Source organism: Plecotus auritus, assembly GCF_963455305.1.
Source record: "Plecotus auritus genome assembly, chromosome: 1".
NCBI lineage: Eukaryota > Metazoa > Chordata > Mammalia > Chiroptera > Vespertilionidae > Plecotus > Plecotus auritus.
The window spans coordinates 69,056,193-69,081,019 of NC_137770.1; the positions used below are offsets into that span (position 1 = coordinate 69,056,193).

A 24,827-nucleotide genomic window follows, 5' to 3' on the forward strand; every position below is an offset into this window, starting at 1 on the left:
AACACAAGTGGTGCATGACCTGACTGAGTGGTGAAATTGGAGATAAACTCAACAGGTAAACTGTTCATAGTAAAGGGCTTCGGATAGGCTAAGCTGCATTCTGACCTGTGGATCATTGGGCTCCACTGCAGTGTTTTTAAAAGTGAACAGTTGGAGATATTTTATTTTGTTTTTGCTGTTTTCTTAATTTATTTTTGAATATGTAGCACACAGACTTGGTGCATCATTCAGGTTATAAAAGGGAATGTACAATTATCAGTCATTCTTTCTAGTGGTAACTATTGTTTCCCATTTCTTGTATGCCTTTTCAGAGAGCATACAGATACACATTTTATAAAGGTGATCTCTTTCAAGAGATACTCTACAGTCCAGTTACTCAAAGTTTGTTCCTAATCCAGCAGCAACACCTGGGGAGCTTGTTAGAAATGCAGAATCTCAGGCCATCCCAGACCTAATGCATCAGACAGAATCTGCCTTTTAACAAGATCCTCAGATGATTCCGCACATTACAATGAGAGAGGTAGTGATATACAGACATCCATTTATAAAGATGTATTGGAAGGAGGCAAGACAGAAGAAGGCAAGGAAAGGCTGAAATGTAAGGTCCCTAGAGCACAATCTATCTTTTATTCACAGTTGTATCTCCAGCATTTGGCACAGTGTCTAATACATAGTTAAATATTTTTTAATTAAGTGAGAATAACACAAGCCTAAAAAAAGGCAATGGTAACAGAAGGAGGAACTGATCTGAGAAATATTTAAAGATTAAGATAAACAATTTAATGGCTGTGATGGTTAATTTTTTTGTTTCATCGTGGCTAGTCCATGGTGCCTAGTTTTTAGTCAAACACTAATCTGGTTTTTGCTGTATTTGTTATATATTAACAAGTAGACTGAGTACAGCAGATTACCCTGCATAATTTGGATGGTTCTCATATCGAAGGCCTTAAGAAAACACTGAGGAAAAAGGAATTCTGTCTCCAGACTTGCTTTTGGACTCTGCAGCATCAGGTCTTCCCTGGGTCTCCAACCTGCTGGCCTGCCCTGCAGGTTTTAGACTAGCCAGCTCCAAAATATCATGAGCCATTCCTTAAAATAAATTTCTAAATAATACACACATCCTATTGGTCCTGTTTCTATGGATAATTCTGACAAATCCAGTGACTGATTGGATATGCAGTTGGTGGGAAAAGTAGTAGAAGATTATGCCTTTGGAGATGGAGTGAGTGGTAGTGACACCCAGCTATAGGTGCTCCAGTCAAAAACTGGAAACTATCGCCCTAACTGGTTTGGTTCAGTGGATAGAGCGTCGGCCTGCGGACTGAAGGGTCCCAGGTTCGATTCCGGTCAAGGGCATGTACCTGGGTTGCGGGCACATCCCCAGTAGGGGGCGTACAGGAGGCAGCTGATCGATGTCTCATCGATGTTTCTAACTTTCTATCCCTCTCTCTTCCTCTCTGTAAAAAATCAATAAAATATATTAACAAAACAAAACTGGAAACTATCATTGCTTTCTTTCTCTCACCCCCTAAATTCAGTCCATCACCACGTTCTGTGATTTACTTTAAATATTAATCTTGAAGTCATTTAATTACCCCCATATGTCTTGCTACTGCCTTAATCCAAGCTTCTACTATGATGTCCTCCAGCTTCACAATCCATTCACTGCATACAGTCAGTTTGCTTATGTAAAAATGTAAATCAGCCTGGCTGGTGTGGCTCAGCGGTTGAGTGTCAACCCAGAAACCAAGAGGTCACCTTTTCCGTTTCTTGTCTGGACTCATGCCTGGATTTAGGGCGCAATCCTCAGTGCGGATGCATGTAGGAGGCAGCCAATCAAATCGATGTTTCTATCTCTCTATTCCTCTCTCTAAAAAGCAATAAAAGCATTTAAAAATACATATTTTTTTAGCCCGGCCGGTTTGACTCAGTGGATAGAGCGTCGGCCTGTAGACCAAAGGGTCCTGGGTTCAATTCCCGGTCAAGGGCACATACCTTGGTTGCAGGCTTCTCCCAGGCCCAGGCCCTGGTCAGGGTGCTCACAGTGTGTTTTTTTCTCACATCGATGTTTCTCTCTGCCTTTCCCTCTCTCTTCCACTCTCTCTAAAAATCAATGGAAATATATTCTTGGGTGAAGATTAATATATATATGTTATTAATTAAATATATTTTATTGATATCAGAGAGGAAGGGAGAGATAGAAACATCAGTGATGAGAGAGAATCATTGATTGACTGCCTCCTGCATGCCCCACACTGGGATTCAACCGGGGCATGTGCCCTGACTGGGAGTCGAACCGTGACCTGTTTCATAGGTCGACGCTCAACCACTGAGCTATGCCAGGCAGGCTAAACATTTAAAAAAAAAAAAATGTAGCCCTAACCGGTTTGGCTCAGTGGATAGAGCGTCGGCCTTTGGACTGAAAGGTCCCAGGTTCGATTCCAGGCAAGGGCATGTACCTTGGTTGTAGGCACATCCCCAGTGGGAGGTGTGCAGGAGGCAGCTGATCGATGTTTCTCTCTCATGGACGTTTCTAACTCTCTATCCCTCTCCCTTCCTCTCTCTGTAAAAAATCAATAAAATATATTTTAAAAAAATGTAAATCAAATCGTGATACCCCTTCGTCCCAGAAATCTCTTTAGTGTCTTCTTGGTTTGTTTGTTTGTTAATCCTCACCCAAGGATATTTTTCCATTGATTTTTAGAGAGAGTGGAGGTGGAGAGACAGAGAGAAACATCAATGTGAGAGAGACACATCGACTGATTGCCTCCCACATACACCCTGACAGGGTGGGGGCAGGGATTGAGCCTGCAACCCCAAGAACACGTGCCCTCGACCTTCAGTCCGCGGGCTGGGGCCGACTGATACTCTATCCACTGAGCCAAACTGGCTAGGGCATCTTCTTGTTTTTATTTTGTTTTTGTTTCTAAGTCTTTATTGCTGTAAGTATTACATATATCACCCCTTTAACCCCATTGACCTCTTCCAGTCTCCCCTCTGCCCTAGGCCTTCACCACCTTATTGTCTGTGCCCATGGGTTATGCATATATGCATACAAATCTTTGGTTGATCTCTTCCCACCCCCACTGCCTTCTTGTTTTTGTTTGGTTTGTTTGTAAATCCAGTTCCTTACTGTGGCCTGCAAGGCCCTGCATAGACTGATTCCTACCTTCCACCAGCCTCCAGGTGCCATTGTCTCTCATTAACCTCATTGCTACTAGCCCTCTAAGGCTACTAAGCTTTTTCCTATTTTTGGACTTTCTGCTTACAATGCTCTTCCCACACCTCTTTGCATGATTGACTTTATTTCTCCTTCAAATGAAACTGTAAAGATACCTTTGCAGAAAGGTCTTCCCTGATCTTCCTCCTGCAAAAGGCCTCCCCGGTTACTCTTTTCTCATTACTCTCTTTTGTCATAGCATTTATCACAATCTCTAATGACTTTTATTTAATATCTGTTTGAAGCACAGGCATCTTGTCTGTGTTCTTTACTACTGTATTCCCACTGCCTGGCATATAGTAAATGCTCATTGTATTTGAAAATGACTATCTGGTGCCTGTCGTCACAGTAGGAATTAAATTAAGTTTTGGCCACACAGATTGACATTCCTGTGGGACATCCAACTAGAAATGGCTAGTATATGTTTGGAACTACAGAAGCCTGGGTAGAGGGTTAGGAGTTATATGATTATGGCAGTGGACAGAATAATGTGAAAGAGGCCACCTGAAGATAGGATAGAATGAGAAGAAACCTTGAAGGACATCAACATTTAAGGAGCAACCAGAGGGAAAAGGTATGGAGAGGATAGAGTAAGATTTTAAAGAATTTATACCACTGTGGAATATAGTGTATTTGAAAATTCACTTGTTAGATGTCAGGAGACCTGGGTTCTAGATATTCGGGTGATCAGATTATATTGAACTGAACACTGGACAATTCTGGTGAGAGGTGGGGAAGGCTCACAATGATTCTTCATTGTCTGGAAAGTGTCCCAGTACATAAGTATAAGTGGGTTCCCCAAAGCCACATTTGCTCCTTTACCATAGCTAATTTGGGAAGGGGGGTCAGAAACAGATTAACTGTGAAGGTAATGAAGCTCTAGCTCCAGGGTCTCTCATTGCATCAGGTCCTCATTTTTCAAGAAGGTCCTGCAAATTGTATATACTTCAAATGATATAAAATCTGGATCTGCCCCAGGTGGAATCCTCAAATTCTCTAGTAGCTATTCTCCAAAGATGCCCTTCAGTGAGCAGTATTCAAGTCCTTATGTGCCACCCCTCCTCTTGAGTCTGGTCTAGTCCTATGAAGTGACACCCAATGTTAGGCCATAGCAAGCCTTGCAGCTTACACCTGTGCTTTTTGGAATGCCCACTCTGGTGGAAGTCAGCTGCCATTTAAGAACTCTTACTACCTTATGACAACCCTGTGCTATTTCAAGATAACCATGTGTGGAGAGGCTGTTTAGGAAGAGAAATACTCAGCCAACCCCTGACTTCCAGCAGAGATGCCAGACATGGGAGTGAAGAAGCCATCTTGGACATCCATCCTGGTTGAGCCTTCAGGTGATTCCATCCCCAACTACCATTCCAATGCATCCACAGAAGACTCCAAGGGAGAGTTGCCTGGCTGAGCCCAGTCAACCCACAGTCTGTGAGAGATAAGTTATCTTAAGCCTCTTAAATTTTGAGGCAAATTGTTATGTAGTAATAATGGAAAGATTCTCTTTCCCAGGGCTTTAGAACTTGAATGAGACTTCCACTACCTCGAAATTGGTGGCTGATGACAGCACCTGAAGGGAAGACCACAAACTCCTGATGAAGTGATGATTTCCCAGGTCACTTTACTGCCTCTTGCCTTCTCTTGAGGCCCAGTTGTCCAGCTCTTCCTTACATGCCCAGTATCTTTCCAGTATTCCATTCTTGGCCTCAGACAACAATTTTAAATACATTCTAGTAGTCTATTTCAGATAAACTCTGCTTTACTTAATTTTGCGTATAGCACATAGCAGACACTTAAACTGTTGAATGACTACATGAATAAATTTCTATGCAGAATTTTTTCCCCAGGAAATACCTGCCTCTCAGGCCATTGTTTCTTTTCATGAAAAGCAGTTCCAAAGAAAATACAGCCGAGCCCCAAAGAAAGATGCTTTTTTATTGTATTATTAGTAAGCTCACAGCACTGTATAGTAACTTGAACTAGGAATTAGTAAATAAGTGACTAAGAGGATATGAGACCCAATCAACTCTCCCAAGGTGGTCTCAGGAAATCAAGACTGGATATTGCTAAAGTGGTAATATAGTCACCTGTATTAACTTGCCTAAAGATATTCTAAGACAGTGTATCTAAAAAAAAGTTAACAGAAAGAAGGTGAAATACAGAGAAAGGCCAAAGAACAAGATTTTTAGTGTCGAGGGAAAAGGGTAAGCTGACCAGACTTCTAGCAGCTATCTATTAGAGATGAGGGTATCCTATTGATATTAGCCATTATGTTAAGTGCCTGCTATGTGCTATAGCCAGGGGTGGGCAAACTTTTTGACTCGAGGGCCACAATGGGTTCTTAAACTGGACCGGAGGGCCGGAACAAAAGCATGGATGGAGTGTTTGTGTGAACTAATATAAATTCAAAGTAAAGGAGTGGAGGGGAGAGCAAGAGAACTGGATAGAACAGCCAGATCCGGCCCGCGGGCCGTAGTTTGCCCACGGCTGTCTATACCCAAACTTTCTTTCTGGTTCTACCCTTACCAATTGTGATTTAGTTTCCGAAGGAGGAAACTTGCCAACAGTAAACAAATGAAATTGAAATATAACTTAAAAATTCGTGTCTTGTAAGTTTAGTGTGAACCAGTTCTGCTGAGTTTCATCAATTTTGGGCTACACTTTAATGAATCAATTTTCTGGACTTATCTATATATATAAAAGCCTAAGTGACTGAACGATTGAACAACTGGTCGACTGGTTATTATGACAGGCACTGACCTTCAGGGGGAAGATGCTCAATGCAGGAGCTGCCCCCTGGTGGTAAGTGCACTTCCATAGCGAGAGCGCCACTCAACTGACCCACGGGTGCCAGACACAGGGCTCACGGCTGGCCTTCGCAGCCTGAAGACCTCAGCGAAGTGGCAGCGAGCTTACCAGGTGGTGGCGTCGGCAGCAGACACAGTGGGGCCGGAATGAGCAGAAGCGGCAGGTGGCATTGGATTGCCAGTTTTGGCCCCATCCCCGCAGGCTACGCTGGGGGACCCCATAGGTGCATGAATCCATGCACTGGGCCTCTAATAGAAATTCAAACTTTGAAATGTGAGCATATTCACTTACTCATTCAACAGATAAATATTGAGTGCCTATCCTCTACCTAGTACTATTGTAGGTTCTTGGGATATTAACTTTAAGGAATTAAACCATGTGTAATTGAAAATGAGATGTAGGGGTTGGAGGTGCTATGGAAAAATACATGGGCTATCTGTATACAGCACTGATAAATTTTTGAAGCAGAAATTGAGAATTTATTCACAGTATGGTGCATGCTGTTTTTTGAAATGAGGAAGCAGGGAAACACTTGTCTAGATTTGTGTGCTGGGGACTTTAGTCCTTCAAACTAATATGTGGCCCTAGCCGTTGTGGCTCAGTTGGTTAGGCATCTGCCCATTCACCAGAAGATTGCCAGTTTGATTCCCAGTCAGGGCACATCCCCGGGTTGCGGGCTCTATTCCCCATTGGGATGTTTCGCTCTCATATTGATGTTTCTCTCTCTCTCTAAAAAAAGAATCAATTAAAAAATATTAAAAAACATGGACAAAAATCTTACACCTATGGATGAAGACAGTGGCAGGGGGTAAGGGTATGGGGTGGGGTGGGGAATCAGGTGGAGGGGAGCTATGAGGGGAAAAAAAGAGGAACACCTGTAATAATCTGAACAATAAAGATTTATCTTAAAAAATATTAAAAAACAAAAAATGAAATGTGTGATTCATGTTAGTCTCTAGATGAGCCCTATAATCATACATGACCGTATTCCCATTTTACAGATGAGCAGAGTAATTGAACAGTGTATGTTCACAAATTAACATTAAAACCTCTGCCTTTAAGAATTTCATCATTAAAGCCATAGGATGGCAAATGGCAGCAAAAATGACGAACTGCTCATGGCTCCTTTTTAAGAGAAAGTGGTTTAAGCACCAGACTAAAAATCTCATAAAGATGAAATAAGGCAAATAGAACCAGGTTAAAACTCATTTATAAAATACCCAAATCACTGAGTCATTACATATGTGAGAAGATTTATGATTTGGAAAAACAACTATGTAATTGAATGACTTTTTCCATTTTAAGCCACCTTCCCCTAAAAGCTTACCCAAGAATCTTACAAGATATGAAATGCCAGCATGTGTCTCCATGAAACTCCTCCACATTATTCCATACTTATTTTTATACAGTGCCATAAAATCCTAAAGTACCTTCCTATTCCTGTTAGTAAACCTGACAAGCCATGCTCTCCTTAGGACTTTAACCTTCTCCTGACCTCAAACTGTCCATTATGATGATAGCACCCAATGCATTAGCCATTTGTTGTCTTGGAAAAAGGAATGCATTATGTGAATTAGGTCAACTGCTACATCTTTTAACCGGTCTCCTATCCACCTACTCTATTGCCTAGCCCAGTGGTCGGCAAACCGCAGCTCGCAACCCACATGTGGCTCTTTGGCCCCTTGAGTGTGGCTCTTCCACAAAATACCACGGCCTGGGCAAGTCTGTTTTGAAGAAGTGGCGTTAGAAGTTTAAGCTTAAAAATTTTGGCTGTCAAAGCAAATGTCAATTGTTGTACTGTTGATATTTGGCTCTGTTGACTAATGAGTTTGCCGACCACTGGCCTAGGCAGCAGCCAAAGTGGTCTTTTAAGACAATTCTGATCATTAATTCCCTTGCTTGACTTTACCTCTTGCCCCTCAACCAAACCTGGCTTTACATTTTTTCAATATTCTACAGTTCTTGTGTTTTGTTGTTGTTGGTTTTCACCAGAGGATATCTTTTCCATTTTTTTTTAGAGTGAAAGGGAGGGAGAGGGAAAGACCCATGAGAGAGACACATGGATTGGTTACTTCCCAAATGCCCCAACCAGGGCCTAGGATAAAGCCTGCAACCCAGGTACATGCCCTTGACCAGAAATTGAACCCACGACCCTTCGGTGTGTGGGCCAACACTCTAACCACTGAGTACACCGGCCAGGACTACAGTTCTCATCTTTTTTTTAAAATCTTTATTATTGAAAGTATTACATATGTCCCCTTCACAGTTCTCATCTTAAACAATACTTCAGCCAACCTAAGCCTGACTTCCAGACTAGATTGTCAGCACCCTCAAAGCTATTTTTCTTTCATGACCCCTTTCCCCAACCACACCCAGTCTCTACTACTAGACTGTAAGCCAGGTTTGCCTTTTTCTGCCAATCTCGGTGTCTAACACATAGTAAGGCAGTGTTTTAATATGATTTTCACTCTGATTAGGAAAGCTACTTATACCTACCCTCAACAAATATTGTCATACTTCATATCTAAAGCTCTAGTTAATTTGGTTCATCCATTAAGACTTCTAACTTAGCAAATCATATAAGCCTGCTATTCCAATTACCAGACTTCTCAAGCCAGTCAATACATTCTTCAATTGCCTCATCACCCACTTCTTCCTGAACACTCAGCATGTTTTCATAAAAACATGTTAAGTCAAAGGTGGCCTCTCCATTATTATTATCCAGTCTTCATTGAATGCTTTCTACTGCTCATGTCTTTTCTTTCTTTTCCCTGACATGTGGCAGTACTGATTCTACTGCCCATTTCTGCCCCCAAGTTAGAGGAGGCAGAAATGGGCAGTGGAATCAGTTTATCTTTCACATACACTCAAGAGAACTAGCTCCTTTAAACATTTCCATTCTGGCAATTATTTGTATATTGCTTTACAAGTTTCATCTTTGTAATTTTGAGAGGATCTTGATGCACCCATTTTACAGATGAACAAACTCAGGCTCAGCTGCTTTGTCTAAGTGGATGAGTCATTTCCAAAGGCCTACTGCAAGTGACTCTCAAACCTGTCTGTATATTAAACTCCTTTGAGCTTATGGGAAATTGTTTTATAAGTTTCATCATAGCAGGGCTTGGGAGTGGGGGAAATTTTGAGATATTGGTCAAACGTTAGACTTCAGTTGTATGTGGATCTAATGTTCTGGGGGTCTAACGTACATCATGGTGACTATCGTTAATAATACTCTATTGTACACTTTAAAGCTATACTAGATTTTATTTTTAAATGTTTTTATTGATTTTAGAGGGAGGATAGAAACATCAATGATGAAAATCATCAATTGGCTACCCCTGCATACCCTGTACTAGAGATCAAGCCCACAACCCAGTCATGTGTCCTGACCAGGAAAAGAACTGTGACCTCCTGGTTGATGGGTCAACACTCAACCACTGAGCCACATGGACCGGACACTACTAGCGATTTTTTGTTTTCTTTTTAAAGTATTTTTTTTAAAATATATTTTATTGATTTTTTACAGAGAGGAAGGAAGAGGGATAGAGTTAGAAACATCAATCAGCTGCCTCTTGCACACCTCCTACTGGGGATGTGCCCGCAACCAAGTTACGTGCCCTTGACCAGAATCGAACCTGGGACCTTTCAGTCCGCAGGCCAATGCTCTATCCACTGAGCCAAACCGGTTTTGGCATTACTACTAGCGATTTTTAATGTTCTCATCATAACAACAAAAAAAGGTAATCACATGAGGTGAAGGATGTGTTAACTAAACTGGTAAACATTTCAAAATATATCCACACATCATCACATTTTATACCTTAAACTTACATTGTCATTTTTACTCAATAAAGCTGGAGAAAAATATCTCATCATATAGAAAGTGGGATCAGGTTATTTTGCAGCTACATTAGCTCATTATTTAGCCCAGTGGTTCTCAACCTTTCTAATGCCATGACCTTTTAATACAGTTCCTCATGTTGTGGTGACCCCCAACCATAAAATTATTTTCGTTGCTACTTCATAACTAATTTTGCTACTGTTATGAATCATAAATATCTGTGTTTTCCGATGGTCTTAGGCAACCCTGCTAGCGGTTCTCAACCTGTGGGTCGCAACCCACAGGTTGAGAACCGCTGCTGTAGAGCCTAAGACCATCGGAAAACACATATTTACATTACAAAATTAGTTATGAAGTAGCAACGAAAATAATTTTATGGTTGGAGGTCACCACAACATGAGGAACTGTATTAAAGGGTCGTGGCATTAGGAAGGTTGAGAACCACTGCTTTAGCCCATTACATCAAGCATATACTTCTTTTTAGCTTACCATAATCTGGTTCTTCCTTGCCATCTTATCTCAACTTTTTAAAATTAACGCTTTATTCAGGTTTTATTTTCCACAGTAGTAGAAGAAATTAAGAATGTCATTCCATTAAGTAGTAGCAGTGTAGCAATTGAGACCTAGATTCTAATCCCAGCTCTGTGATCCTGGGAAGGCACTCTTCCAGACATATTTCCTTATTTGTAAAATAAAGAGGCATGTTAGAAAGTTGGAATTTCCTTCTAGTTTAAAAATTGGATTAAACTCTAGGGCTTAGTTTGTAACAACTTTTACACTGAATTATTATATTCCTTTATAAGAACTTCGTTGGCTAAATTGATTTATAAACTTTAGAACACTTTGTATTTATGTACAGACATGCTTATACAAGAATGCCAAGGCCTTGGGAGCTAGCATATTGCGGTGATACTTGAATTCAAGTCTCCCAGAACAGTTATGAGCTCTGGGGTCACAATCCTCTGTGAGCCTCAGTTACCTATCTCTAACCTGCTCTGTGTTCCTTACAGGACTGTCCTGTAGAGCATCAAAAGGGAAAGAAATGTGAAAAAATTGTGTACTTGTAAACCAAAAGAGCACTGTGCAAATAAGCTGTTAGATATTAGTGTTTCTAATGGCTGATAAAATATCATCAAAGAAAAGTGTTTCCATAAAAGTTTTATTTATCCCCACAACAACCCTGTGAGGTAGGGTGATCAGGGCATTTGAAGATGAGAAAACTAAATCTACATTGCTTGTTCATGGCTATACTGCATAGTAAATATGTAGAAATTGAACTGAGATTTTTAAATGTCCATGACTTTATACTGATTCACATGGAAAAAAGCAGAGAGAATATTAACTCCCCCCTACCTTAATGCCAAAAGGACAATGCCTTGAAAAATCCCATTTCAAAAGATGAAAGTAGTATTTCATTGCTTATTTCTACAAAGATTTATAAAATAAAAAAATAGTGAAATATTTTACAATTTATATATAATGGTCTCATTCAGGGATATGTCCTTCAGCTGTGTATATGATCAACTATTCCAAGTGCTAGGAATACAAACTCTTAAAATTATGAAAGAATGATAATGAGCAGTAGCTTCAATCTTCCTTATTATTCCTCCATGTATCTTGAATAAGTTCTGTGAAATCTGGTCCCAGTTTAAAATAAAAAAGAAAAACTACCACAAAGATGTTCGGTAAACTTTTATTTTGTTGCCTACTCTGAAACCACTGTCACATTTAAAACAGTGATTTCCCAAACCTGGTTATTAGAATCATTTGGAGGGCTTAAAAAAGAAATACAGAACTCTCAGGCCCCACTATAGATCCAATGAGACAATTTTGCAGGGGTTAGGCCTCGGGAATCTATTTCCAAAGCTCAGAGTAATTCTAGTGAACAGTCAGGTTTGGGAACTATTAATGTATTTTAAAATACTAACTAATATCAAAACCATAAGGTAAGTATAAACTTGTTGCTTTCTTATCCCCTTTTAAAAAATTTCTCAAAACACATTATCCCAACTCTTGCCTCTGGGCAAGTAATTTCAATTCAAGATACAGAGAAACATTTTATAAAAATGTATCCTAGTGAGTGAGACTTGGATTCCAATAATTTAAGGAGCATTTAAATATAAGATACTGAGTTTTGTGGTACTTATTCTGAATATTTAAAAATGTATTCCATACAGGTTCCTAGCAGGCTTTCAACTCAGGGGAAGACATGAAAAGTAATGACATAATCAAGCACATCAACACTGAAAAAAATACTATACTTGAACATAGGTCATGAGAGGAATAAGAAAGTGAATGAATGACAACCTAAGGCCTTTTGGCCCATACATTTTTGTTCCCAGTCCACTCTTCCCCTATAAGGGGAAATAAAATAAACATTCTTTCCTAGTTGCTTGGCATAGTTATTCGATGGGTAACTATTAACTAAGTTAATTTTAGATACACAAGATTAAAAGAGATAACAAATAAATATCTAGGAAGACAGAGAAATTAGGTCAGAAAACCTTAACTAGCTAATGATGTAGTATATAACACCACCATGTTAGTACAATAAATGAAGGCTTCAGTGTCCTTTACGTTTCAGCTTTATGTGATTGACACAGATGTGGAAAAGATCTGATCCTTATTATGAAGAATTCTGTGCTCGCTGTAAAGATTTGTAGGAATAATGAAATACTTTCTTCATTGTTGAGATGAAGTCTCTGTTTTTCAGGTAAGTTGACTGAACAAAACAATGAAAAATGAACTTCTTTAGAAGGTTGAACGAAAGTAATATCTAGTTGAAAAAGTCATTGGCCAAAGAGAACTTTAAAAAAAACAAAAACACCATTCTATGTTTAACCCTAAAAACAAAACAGAAAAACTAGAGAAATGGAAAAAAAAAAAGTACACATACATTTTCACGGACAGTTACAAGAAAATAGCCATTTATAGAAGTCACAATGCTTTCAACAAATTCTCCCCAAATTTTGGGAAACAAGATAAAGCCATCGGGTAAATAAATATACATACTAGCTAATATAAAACAATTTATGATTTTAAATTGTTATTCTTTTAAGACCCAAGGAGAAATTTGGTGATATAAATCTTATTAGGGCTACATATATTACATGGAATTAAAAAACATAACTGATTAAAACATTCTAATAATAATACAAATATTTAAAAGAATGTCTTAAAAGTCAGACATCACTGGAAATATCACAATTATAATATGTACTTCAGAGTTGTAATGTGTATATAGGTCACTTTTGCTGTGTCTTATCAGGTATCCATCTCTCCTGCATTTACTATAGTCAGTTTTTAAGAGTTTATGTTTACTGTGTGAACTGTAGGGGCTGGGCACATCTCAGGTTCATAAAATATACACCTCCGCTTAACCAATTGGAAGTGTTTAAGATAACATCTATAAACAGATAAAGAAAAGGGGTAATGAGACGATAAAACATTAACGTGGAAAGAAGCTGGATAGTTGTCTATATAAATTATTTAAAATTCTGTATTAAATTTAAAATGACTCAAGTCAGGTAATGAAAAATATATATATAAATTGGTCTCAAGAAATTTTCTCAGGCCACACAAAATTTCCCTTAGTTTATTTCTTTACAGAATCTTGTTATGCTTGATTCATTTGTCAGTCTATTTTAGGGAACTCTCCCTAGCATGGGACTGAAAACAGCTTTACTATTAATACAAGATGATTAAAGTGGGTGTTCATTTAAAGTGCCCACAGGCACAGTGGTATAGGTGCTTACATTTCCCTTCAAGTCATGGGAAAGCCCTTTGAGACTGTATTTACTTAATCAGAAAAGCTTTCAGCAATTATAATGCATGCTGAAAGTTTAGATCTTGTATAAGTTTGGATTTTGCTGTTTGAGCATAAAAAGGGAACAAGGAGAAATGTAACTAGGTTCACAATTTTGAGCAAGAGCATATGTAAAGGTAACGTATGTACATTTTATTTCAAGAAAGACAGAAGACAAACAGCATAAAGATGCCCAGATGCCCTAAAGATAAATACATCTCAAAGAGTCTCATTAAAATGAATCTGTAGTATTTTTTCCTGCAAGCAAAATACCTTTCTTTAAATTAAAACAAAAACAAAACAAAAAAACCAGTATTCTGAATTGCAAATGCTTCTGCTCTTTTTTGCAGAAAACCTGCCATGATTACTTAATGAATAAGGATTTTCCACAAAACAGGCTTGCTCTACATGCTAGATTTTTAAACAGTTCAGTGACACAATATGCTAACTACATACACAACAGATAATATAGTAAGAAAACACTCAACCTGATGAAAAGTTAAAATTTTCATTAATACACTGAAAATTGACATAACTCATGCCTTTAAAATCAAAAATACAAAAATTAAATGTTTTCCTAAAAAGATTTCCTTATTTTAAGGATTCATTTGAAAATGAAGCTGCATGTAATTTGTACAGTAAGTTGTACAAGTAAACAGGTAATATACATAAAAAATTAAGTGACATACTCCTCAATTATCAGTTGTCCACCTTTAATTTCCAATACTGTACTTTCTTAACAAGCATACAAAATATCAAACTTCTCTTTAGAAAAAGTGCCGTTCTTTGACATCCTTTACACAAAAACAGTCTGAGCCTGTGGCATGTTAATGCAGTTGAGAGGCAAAGCATACTAACCTTACAAATTCTACCTTCCATAAAAAGCCTCCCGAAAAGGAGATTACACGCCACTATAAAAATATCAACCTCTTGTGGTAGCTGCATTAGAGAACCAAGGCTTGAAGACTATTTTCATATAGTATAGAAAACCCACTATGAGAGCATATTAACTGCATTGGTGGCTTGGGAGTTTACTGTGCCACAGGATTATGCATAGCTACTGTAAGGTACCAAGACTGTTACACAGAGTTTTAAATTGATTGTAACCGAGAGCATAACAGAGGTACTACCAGCCCATGCAAAGTAATGAAAAATACCGAGTCACTGTGCTGAGTACTTCATTTCTGGAGGAAACCAAAGGCAGCAGTAACCAAAGCAAGCCCAAAAGGTGACCAAACACATTCTCCTCAAAGATTGGTGAGCACAGTGAAGTCTGAGGTATACCTTTATCCATTAAATCTGTGTGCCATTGCAAGATATTACCATTTAGGAACACATGCCATCATAATGGTTTAAATCATTTGAATATTAGTCATTCATATATTCTTATCTACCCAGTCTCTTGATTTTTGAAAAGATTTCACCTACAGAATATTACAGAAACAAAATATAAATGCATGTCTTTCTAAATGAAACTTACATGGACTAAAAGTAGAGAATATTTTTAAACAAATATACAATATGCAGGCAGACAAAGCAGGAAAACGGCCATTCAAATGTATAATAAAAAACTAAAAACTGACTATTTCCAGAAAACTATGAAGCGCCTCAACTAAAAGGAATGCATAATGAAATTCTAATCTAATACAGGTCAAAAATGTAAAAAGGTTATAAACCTTAACAGGAAAATAAAACAACTTTTACTGGCCATTCCTGTTGAAATGAGAATCTTAAAGTAACAGAAAAGTGGCTACAAACCCACTTAGAGCACCAAACAGAGAGAAAATAAAAAGTCCATTTTCATCTCTGTTATTATCATAAAATCCTGTGTGACTACAGGTCAAACTGCTGGTGGCAGAAACAGAATTCTTTATAAACTGCAGATGTCCTGTACATAAAAAAATTTCACTGGAGTTGCACTAGTTCTAAAGACTCTTCTGTTTTAGCCTACCTACTGTATGTATTCAATCTGAGATAAAGTCTCTTTCTGTAACCCTTGATTATTATTGGGCACCAAAGATAAGAAAAGCAAGACGGGGTACAAAAATGCAAAATTTCAACAGTAATGGCAATGTTTTGTCTTAGTCCAAAAGGGTCCTGCATTCTCTCCCCCTTCATGATTTGACACGTCTTTGTACTTAATCTGGGGGCAGCAAATCATGCAAGCGAAATCTGTCTCTGATGTGCGGTCGAACATCTTCATTCTGTGTGGAGAAAGAGACATTTTAAAGGCCACGTAATTTCAAAAATATGATCCTCAGACCATTATGAACATTCTTACTTTGCAGAAAAACATCACTAATTTTCCAACTCATTTGCCAAATATAAATGTACCACACAGAAGCAGTTAACTTAGAATTAAATTAAGATGTAAAAAAAAAACTGCCATCAATGTTTTAATTTTGTAAAAACAATTATGTAGTAAATGGCTCAACAAAAAGTTAGGTAAAAGCATTAAGCCATTGAATCCTATTTCATATATTAATTTAAAATTAATAGATATAGGAAAAAAATTCACAGAATAGTTTTAGTAGCATAAGCAATAATTCTACACCTATGAATGCAAAATGAAACAGATTTAACAAAAGTAGTTAGTGATTGCAAGAGGAAGCCCAGTAAAATAAAAATAATCAATCTTTAAACTTTTAAATACTTATAATTTTAATATAATTTATGGCCCAGTTGGTGTGGCTTAGTGGTTGAGCTTCAACATAAGAACCAGTAAGTCATGGTTCGATTCCCGGTCAGGGCATATGCCCGGGTTGCAGGCTCGATCCCCAGTAGGGGTGTGCAGAGGCAGCCGATCAATGATTCTCTCTCATCATTAATGTTTCTACCTCTCCTTCCTTCTCTGAAATCAATAAAAATATATTAAAACAAATTTTTAATGTAATTTATAAGGTTTGATAAAGCTTATAATTCTTTTCAATCTTTCCCTTAATATCCCACCACACTGACTTTTTAAAGCAATTTAAATGATTTCAATAAAGTTGAGCCAACAGCATAACTGAAAAAGATAATTAAGACATACTTACCAGTTCTACAAGCTTCTCCAGAAATGGAATCAATTTTAGGAGTTCATTGTCATTTTTATCCATAAACCAGCTTTCTATAGGGATTCCATTAGATAGCTAAAATGATAAATAAGTAATTAAATCCTCTTTTTTGCCTACATTTTCCCTACTTTGGAAAAGCTTAAAAAAGAAATAAATCAGCCCTGTCCAGGGTAGCTCAATTGGTTAGAGTGTCCTCCCGACATGCCAAGGTTGTGGGTTCGATACCCAGACAAGGCACATGCAAGAAGCAACCAATGAATGCATAAATAAGAACAACAAATTGCTGTTTGTCTCTTCCCCTTCCTCCCTCCCTCTCTAAAATCAATAGATTAAAAAAACTAAAAAAGAAAAACTGAAGCCCAATTGGGTTTTCAGCATAATTTCTTCTTAGTGTATATAAAACTGAACAAGAAAGATCCATTAACAAGTTTTGCATTAATGTAACTAAAAACATTCCTTTACTCGTTCAAGAAACAGTTACTAATAGTCAATGCTAGGTACTGTGAATGAAGGGGTACTGCCAGTCTAAACAAAGAATAATATTAGAGAGCATATACTTATACACAGGGACCATGTCCCACTCATTGTTTTATTCCCAACAAATAGCAGGATAATCTGAAACACAGGAACTAAAGTTGACTCAAAACTATTTCACTGAAGAGTCTAAAAATAAGACTGCAAACCTTATTTGTTTATAAGTAAACTAGAGGCCCAGTGCACAAAATTAGTGCACGGGTAGGGTCCCTAGGCCTGGCCGGCGATGAGGGCTGATCTGGGCCTTCTGGCTGCTAGCCGGGGCCTTCCGTCGGGCTGCCAACAGGGGCCTTCCTTTCTTTTTTTTAAAAAATTTATTATTTTTTTATTGTCTAAAGTTTTACATTAAGTCTCCTTTTTCCCCAACTGACTCCCTCCCTCCAGCCATTCCCACCTGGGGCAAGCCCCCACCACCCTAGTGTCTGTGTCCATAGGTTGTGCTAATATGCATGCACAGAAGTCCTTTGGTTGCTCTCTAATCCCCCCTCCCCTACCATTTGTCTCTGGATCTATTCTTGTTCATCAAATTATGTTGATCATTATATCCCACATGAGTGCAATCATGTGATATTTATCTTTCTATGACTGGATTATTTCACCAGGGGCCTTCCTTTGTTCCGTGCCACCCCCTGGTGGACAGCACACGTCACAGCGCGCAAACTCCCAGTCTACCGGTCGAACTCCCGAGGGGACAATGTGCATATTAGGCTTTTACATATATACTAGAGGCCCGGTGCACGAAATTCGTGCACGGGGGTGTGTGTCCCTCAGCCCAGCCAGCACCCTCTCCAATCTGGGACCCTTCGAGGGATGTCTGACTGCCCGTTTAGGCCCAATCCTACTGGACATCCCTCTCACAATCCAGGACTGCTGGCTCCCAACTGCTCGCCTGCTTGCCTTCCTGATTGCCCTTAACCGCTTCTGCCTGCCAGCCTGATCACCCCCTAACCACTCCCCTGCCAGCCTGATGGATGCCTAGCTGCTCCCCTGCCAGCCTGTTTGCCCCTGCCTTCCCCTGCAGGCCTGGTCACACCTAACTGCCCTCCCCTGTAGGCCTGGTACCCCCCAAATGCTCTCACCTGCAGGCCTGGGTCCCCCCCAACTGCCCTTCCCTGCAGACCCAGTCACCCCCAACTTCCCTCCTCTGCCGGCCGGGTCACCCCTAACTGCCCTCCCCAGCAGGCTTGATCACCCCCAACTGCCCTCCCCTGCTGGCCTGATCACCCACAACTGCCCTCCCTTGCAGGCCTGGTTCCTCCCAACTGCCCTCCCCTGCTGGCCATCTTGTGTGTTGGAGTGATGGTCAATCTGCATATTACTTTTATTAGATAGGATAGAGGCCTGGTGCATGGGTGGGGGCCAGCTGGTTTGCCCTGAAGGGTGTCCCCGATCAGGGTGGGGGTTCCTTTGGGGTGTGGGGCAGCCTGGGCGAGGGGCCTGTGGTGGTTTGCCAGCTGGCCACGCCCCCCCCCCCCCCCCCCCGGCCGGCGACCCAAGCAGAGGCCCTGGGATCTGGGATTTATTTATCTTCTATAATTGAAACTTTGTAGCCTGGAGTGGAGCCAAGCCTTCTGCTCGCTCCGTGGCGGCAGCCATTTCTGTTGGGATTTATGTATCTTCTATAATTGAAACTTCGTAGCCTTAAGCGGAGGCCAAAACAGGCCAGGGCTGCAGAAGCTTGGCTTCCTCCATCTCTGGGGGCAACTCTAGCCTCCTGCTCTCTTCAGCTCCGTGGCTGCCGCCATTTCTGTTGGGATTTATCTTCTATAATTGAAACTTTGTAGCATTGAGTGGAGGAGGCCTGGGCCGGCAAGGGCAGACGGAAAGCTTGGCTTCCTCCATTGCCAGGGAAACCCAAGCCTCCCTCCTGCTCTCTGTGGCTGCAGCCATCTTGGTTGGGTTTATTTGCATATTCCCTCCTGATTGGCTGGTGGGCGTCGCTTATGGGTATAGCAGAGGTACGGTCAATTTGCGTATTACTTTTATTAGATAGGACTAGAGGACTGATGCACGAAATTCATGTAAGAGTAGGCCTTCCCCCGGCTGCTAGCACTGGCTTCCCTCTGGCACCCGGGACCTGGGCTTCCCTCGCAGCCCCAGCTTTGTCTGGAAGGACATGTGGTCTAATTAGCATATTAGGCTTTTATTATTATCTCTGGGATAAACATTTATAGTCTATAAACATTTATACAGAACACTAGAGGCTCGGTGCACAAAATTTGTGCACTTGGGTGGGGGGTCCCCTCAGCCCTGCCTGCACCCTCTTGCATTTCTGGAGCCCTCGGGGGATGTCTAACAGCTTAGGCCTGCTCCCCAGCGGGCCTAAGCTGTCTATTGGACACCCTTAGCGCTGCCGTGGAGGTGGGAGAGGCTCCCGCTGCGCTTGCCAGTCATGAACTCAGCTCAGGGCTTCTGGCTGAGCAGTACTCCCCCTAGTGATCAGTGCACATCATAGCAACCAGTCATTCCCCTATTTGGTCAATTTGCATATTAGCCTTTTATTATATAGGACTGTATTTGAGATCGAGGATAATGGAAATTATTTTATCTAGGAACTAAGAAAAAATTCTTAAAAACATTTCAAAATGCAAGCAAATAAAAGTAGTGACCTAAACTGAACATATTTCAATACCATATGCAGTTTACCTGGCCTTTTCTTTAATGGAAATTTAAAACACAAGTTAAAGGCAAATCTTGTTTTATCTATACCCAACCCACTTTCCGTCATCCCCATTCTGCACCTATTTATTGTGAAGGAAATCTCAAACAGATCACAGGAAGATATTCATAATGTACAATGTATATCTTGCAAGGGCGGCTTATCTGTAGTCAAAGTTATATTTCAAAGAATCATTAACAGAGGGTACAAATATACTGACAAAATAGTCCACAAAAATATTAAAAATGTCAAAAATGGACCAGAGGAAGATGGTTAAGCTATTTGTAATTCTCAAACATGTTTATAATTAAATTACTGATGTAACAACTCATTAGAATGCTATTAAATGTTTATCTTATTGTCCCTTCTTGTTCACATTTACTACTCAGATTTTTATTAATGTTGTACTTTATCTTTTTAAAAAATATATTTTTATTGATTTCAGAGAGTAAGGGAGAGGGAAAGAGAGATAGAAACATCAATGATGAGAGAGAATCATTTATTAGCTACCTCCTGCACGTCCCCTACTGGGGATCAAGCCTGCAACCCAGGCACGTGACCTTGACCGGAACTGAACCTGGGATCCTTCAGTCCTCAGGCTGACGCTCTATCCACTGAGCCAAACCAGCTAGGGCTATATTGTACTCAATTTAAAAGAAACTTTTCCACAAGGAGTATGCCAATTTGGCATTTCTAATTATAAATGTGACACTACACAGGGAAATTCCTCCAGTGAAAATTCTGTTTTCCCATCATATTGTTTGGCAGCATTTGTCCTCATTGTGACTTTTTTTCCATTCTGAATTTGCTTAGCAACCCTCTTCCTACCTGATATGCAAAGGCTTGTGGTGAGTTGTCAATTATTATAGTTTTTGAAAGATCTCTTCCAAGGATATTTAAGTCCTTTATATAGTTTCCTTGTACACAAACACAATGTTCACGAAAAAGTCGGTGCCTAAACATAAAAATAAAAACAAATTAACTAAAAAAAAAGCATCCTCTAAAAAGTATAACATATACTAAACATATACACACACATACCATAGGCTTTACACGTTATGCCTTATTGTCACAAAGGAAATTCATATACAAATGTGGACCTAAGCTTCGGGCTATAGCTTTACTATAAAAATTCTTAGCAACTACTGAAAACTTACAACCAAATATTACCATGTCTTAAATGGTTTATCCCAAAATGTTATATTAAATAAAGAGGGATTAAAAACTCTGTAAATTGTTTTTGTAATTTATTTACCCAGAAAGCTCAGTTCAGATGCAGCATCTGGTTGTCAGCGAGGTCCTGGCTTTTAAACCAATATTCCAGATGGTTGACTGAGGCACAAGGAGGTCAAGTGACTTGCCCAAGGTCACACAGTAAGTCAGTGGTTAGCCCCGCAATGGAACCCAGAATCGTCCTGGCTCCCAGTCCTTTGCTCTAACCAGAAGACCACACAGCCTCCCTACCCCTGTACATGCCAGAATAGAAAATATAAGAAGGAATGTTTCTGTGTTTGCATTTTAAAAATATGTTTTTAGTTTTCCTTATAGTTTTTGAGAAAAGGTGGTCAAAACATTCCATCATTTCAACTTTTTCCCACTCATTTTTCAATTTAGTGTGTGTGTATGTCATTTGAAAAAACAAGGATTGAATGAAATGATGAATTTAGATTTAAGTATAACATGTAAACTGATGTTTCACTAATGATAGATACTAAGTTGAACAATTCTGTATAACTTAACAAAGCTATTAAAGGTTTTATAATACTTAGGTACTGTAATAATTATATAATCTTCATTCCGAACTAAAAAATATTAATCCTGTATAATAATTTGATAGTTTGCTTTCTTTGTGTCTTAATCCCACTAAACAATTTTTCAAAAGCTAAGGCTTACTCATTCATACCTGTATTTTTAATCATGCAATTTTAAGAAAGGGGCAATTTCTACCAACAAAATCTGTCATAGTTCTAACAACACCACCCCTCCCAAACAAAACTCAACCTTAAAAATATCACTGTCAGTGGTAATAGCAAAGAGTTAAGAATTTTACAGCCAGACAAAATGTAGTATAAATAATTCTTTCCCCATTATAAAGAGTGCTTTTAATTAAATTATCATCTATCTCTAAAAGGCTTAAAGACAGTCCTACTTTGAAAAAATGGGTTAAATAAAAGGATTTAAGTAATTTTATTTGCATGAACATTTATATATGAGGCAATTGGAGAGGCAGATAGAGCATGTACATGCAAGTCAGTACTGATGCTTTTTTCCCCAAGAGCAGCAAGCTCACCCAAGTCAGGAGACAACTGAATATGTACATGGATACTAACAGTTACTTTAAATTAAACTGAAGCCTCTCCAGTATTCAAAAATCTGAGAGTCAATAGCATACATCTGCAGTTTTAGAAAGAAACTGTTTTTGTGTTTGTTTTTTTTTGCTAATCATCAAATTTGCATTTGGACTTACTGGATTGAGAGGTCATAGGAATTTGAGTTTACCTTGTCACCAACATAGATAATTCCCTATAGCATTCTAATGAATTCAATATATTGTTCAAAAAGGTTTTCCTGTTTTTCAAATTGTAACAAGATAAAATAAATTTAAACCCCTAAATGTGAAGATTTTGGAAAACTAACTTAAAAGAGGGGTGCTACTTTGTAACATTATAATTGCATGAGTACAATTTGTCCTCCAGTAAAATTAAAGCTCCAAGAGGGGAAGGGCTTGTGTGGCTCACCACTGTTCCCTGGAACACTGGAGGGACTAAATAGAAATCTTCAGAATGAATGATCAAAGCAAAATCATTTGTATACTTTTGTTGAAGTTGGGTAAAATGAACCTAAATTATAATATACTTTTATGAATAAAAAATACATTTTCTATTTTGTATGTCTAAAGCTTGCTTATATTAAAGATAAAAATAAAACTAACTATAAGGACACATTTTAATCTTTAGATAAGCTTAGGATTTTCCACTAAGACAATATGGGAGAAAGCATTCAAGAAAATAAATAGCCAGCTATTAAGGCTGTTATAAGCCTTTTGTGGCATCACTCTCAGCTCTTGGTCAAAAACTCAAAGATTAACTCGCATTTTATAGGATGCAACAAGACTGCTTAGTCTTAATATCTCAGTTTAACTAATTTTCAAACTGTTTTAAAATTACCCAAGGCAATCCACCTAACCAGGAACACACTGTATCTGCTGGCTCAGGATACATACACAGGGAATAACCTGAATGACTAAGCCAACTGCAATTCCCAATTAGATTCATGTAACATTTTCTTTCCATGGAAGATAAATTTGCTCTTAAAAAAAGCAAGAGAGTTTAATTTAATCCTTTCTGTTAAAATTAACTTTTATTTCTCTATGCCATTAAAAAGGTGCCATAACATGCATTATATCAGAAACATAAAGGAAATGAAAACATCATGCACACAGTGGAAAAATTCCACCTACTCCCCTCCCCCAATCCCAAAAGAAGTAAGGATACAGATGTAACAATAAATAAAACATTTGATCTTTGTATCCTTTTAAAGAACGTCTGTCTGGAGTTATAGCATTAGGAACTCTTTAAGAGTTGAGGGTTTAAAAAATTCATTTATTTTCACCATTCAACAGACAAATCTCTATATATCTAGCCAACTTAAAATGGCCATGAAAGTTAAATATGATCATAGTCATTTCATAGATCAGTGTGACAGACATTTCCACTATTTCTTAATTAAATTTACCTGACCAGTTGCTTTTTAGGGTCTAGTATGTTCAGTAACTTGTCTGCATACACCTTCTTAGAAGCAGTAAAAAGAATGATCTATAAATTCAGGGGAAAAGAAGTAATCATTATACATGATCTAAATATGGGTACTATGTTGAATAAAATAAAAATATTTATGCAGTTCAGCTCATGCATGTTTACCTCATACATCTGAGACATTCGTTCCAAGAATTCCCTGAAGAATGGCCTTAATCTCACATAAACCTGAAGAAATACAAAGATTGGCTTCAGCAAATAAACACATAAAATACAACAAGCTTATTTATAAGATATGTTGTATTCTAACTCTAGATATATTATAAAGTTCATATTTTAAAGAAATAAAGTTTACTACCACTCAAAATATATTTCACATTCCAAAAATCACTTAAAAACAATCTTTTGGCAGAGTAATAATCATTGATCATTTCACTCTTTAGTAGTTAAATACCAGCATACAAGAGTACTTCATGGAATATAATTTTTAATAAACATTTAGACTACAAATGAAACGTTTCCCTCTGAGATTATGATCCACCAATCAGCTCCATCTTCCAGCCAGGTAGCATCCATCCAATTATTAGGCAGGCTGCGTGTCCATCTCTAGCTGACCTGTCTCAATGACCTTCCTCAATAATTACTCAGAATTTCTTCTCAACAATCACCTGCTAAGAATAGCTTTACTTCAATTTTCTATTAAGGTAAATAATGTTCAAGAAAGAGATGTTTGGCCTGGCTCAGTGGTTGAGTGTCGACCTATGGACCAGGAAGGTCACAGTTCGATTCCTGGTCGGGCACATGCCCAGGTTGCAGGCTCGATCCCCAGTGAGGGACATGCAGGAGGCAGCCGATCAATGATTCTCTCTCATCATTGATGTTTCTATCTCTCTCTCCCTCTCCCTTCCTCTGTCTGAAATCAATAAAAATACATATACATAAAAAAAGAAAGTGATGTTTGGATTGGTAGGTTTAAATAATTGGAATATTTTCAGAAATCAAGTTTGTTTTTCAACATTTACTGATTCAGATGTGGCATCTAAATTAGTACTACTTGACTACTTGAGATAAAACTATGAAGTCAATTACAAGTTGTCAAAACCTATTGGCACTATCAGGAAAGACTACAGCACCCAAAGAACTGCCTTA

General features: G+C 38.7%; 1 protein-coding gene across 1 annotated transcript in view; it reads right to left on the reverse strand.

Annotated features, from left to right (window-relative positions):
* Positions 1–11,546: 11,546 nt before the first annotated feature.
* Positions 11,547–24,827, reverse strand: part of CTDSPL2 (CTD small phosphatase like 2) — a 94,998-nt gene continuing 81,717 nt past the window's right edge. Inside the window, exons 9-13 of the mRNA XM_080671588.1 lie at positions 23,844–23,906; positions 23,659–23,738; positions 20,752–20,878; positions 16,710–16,805; positions 11,547–15,878 (exon numbers count right to left, since the gene is read on the reverse strand). Of these exons, the coding sequence (XP_080527714.1) occupies positions 15,813–15,878; positions 16,710–16,805; positions 20,752–20,878; positions 23,659–23,738; positions 23,844–23,906 (432 nt within the window). The 3' untranslated portion in view covers positions 11,547–15,812. The remainder of the gene's footprint in view (positions 15,879–16,709; positions 16,806–20,751; positions 20,879–23,658; positions 23,739–23,843; positions 23,907–24,827) is intronic.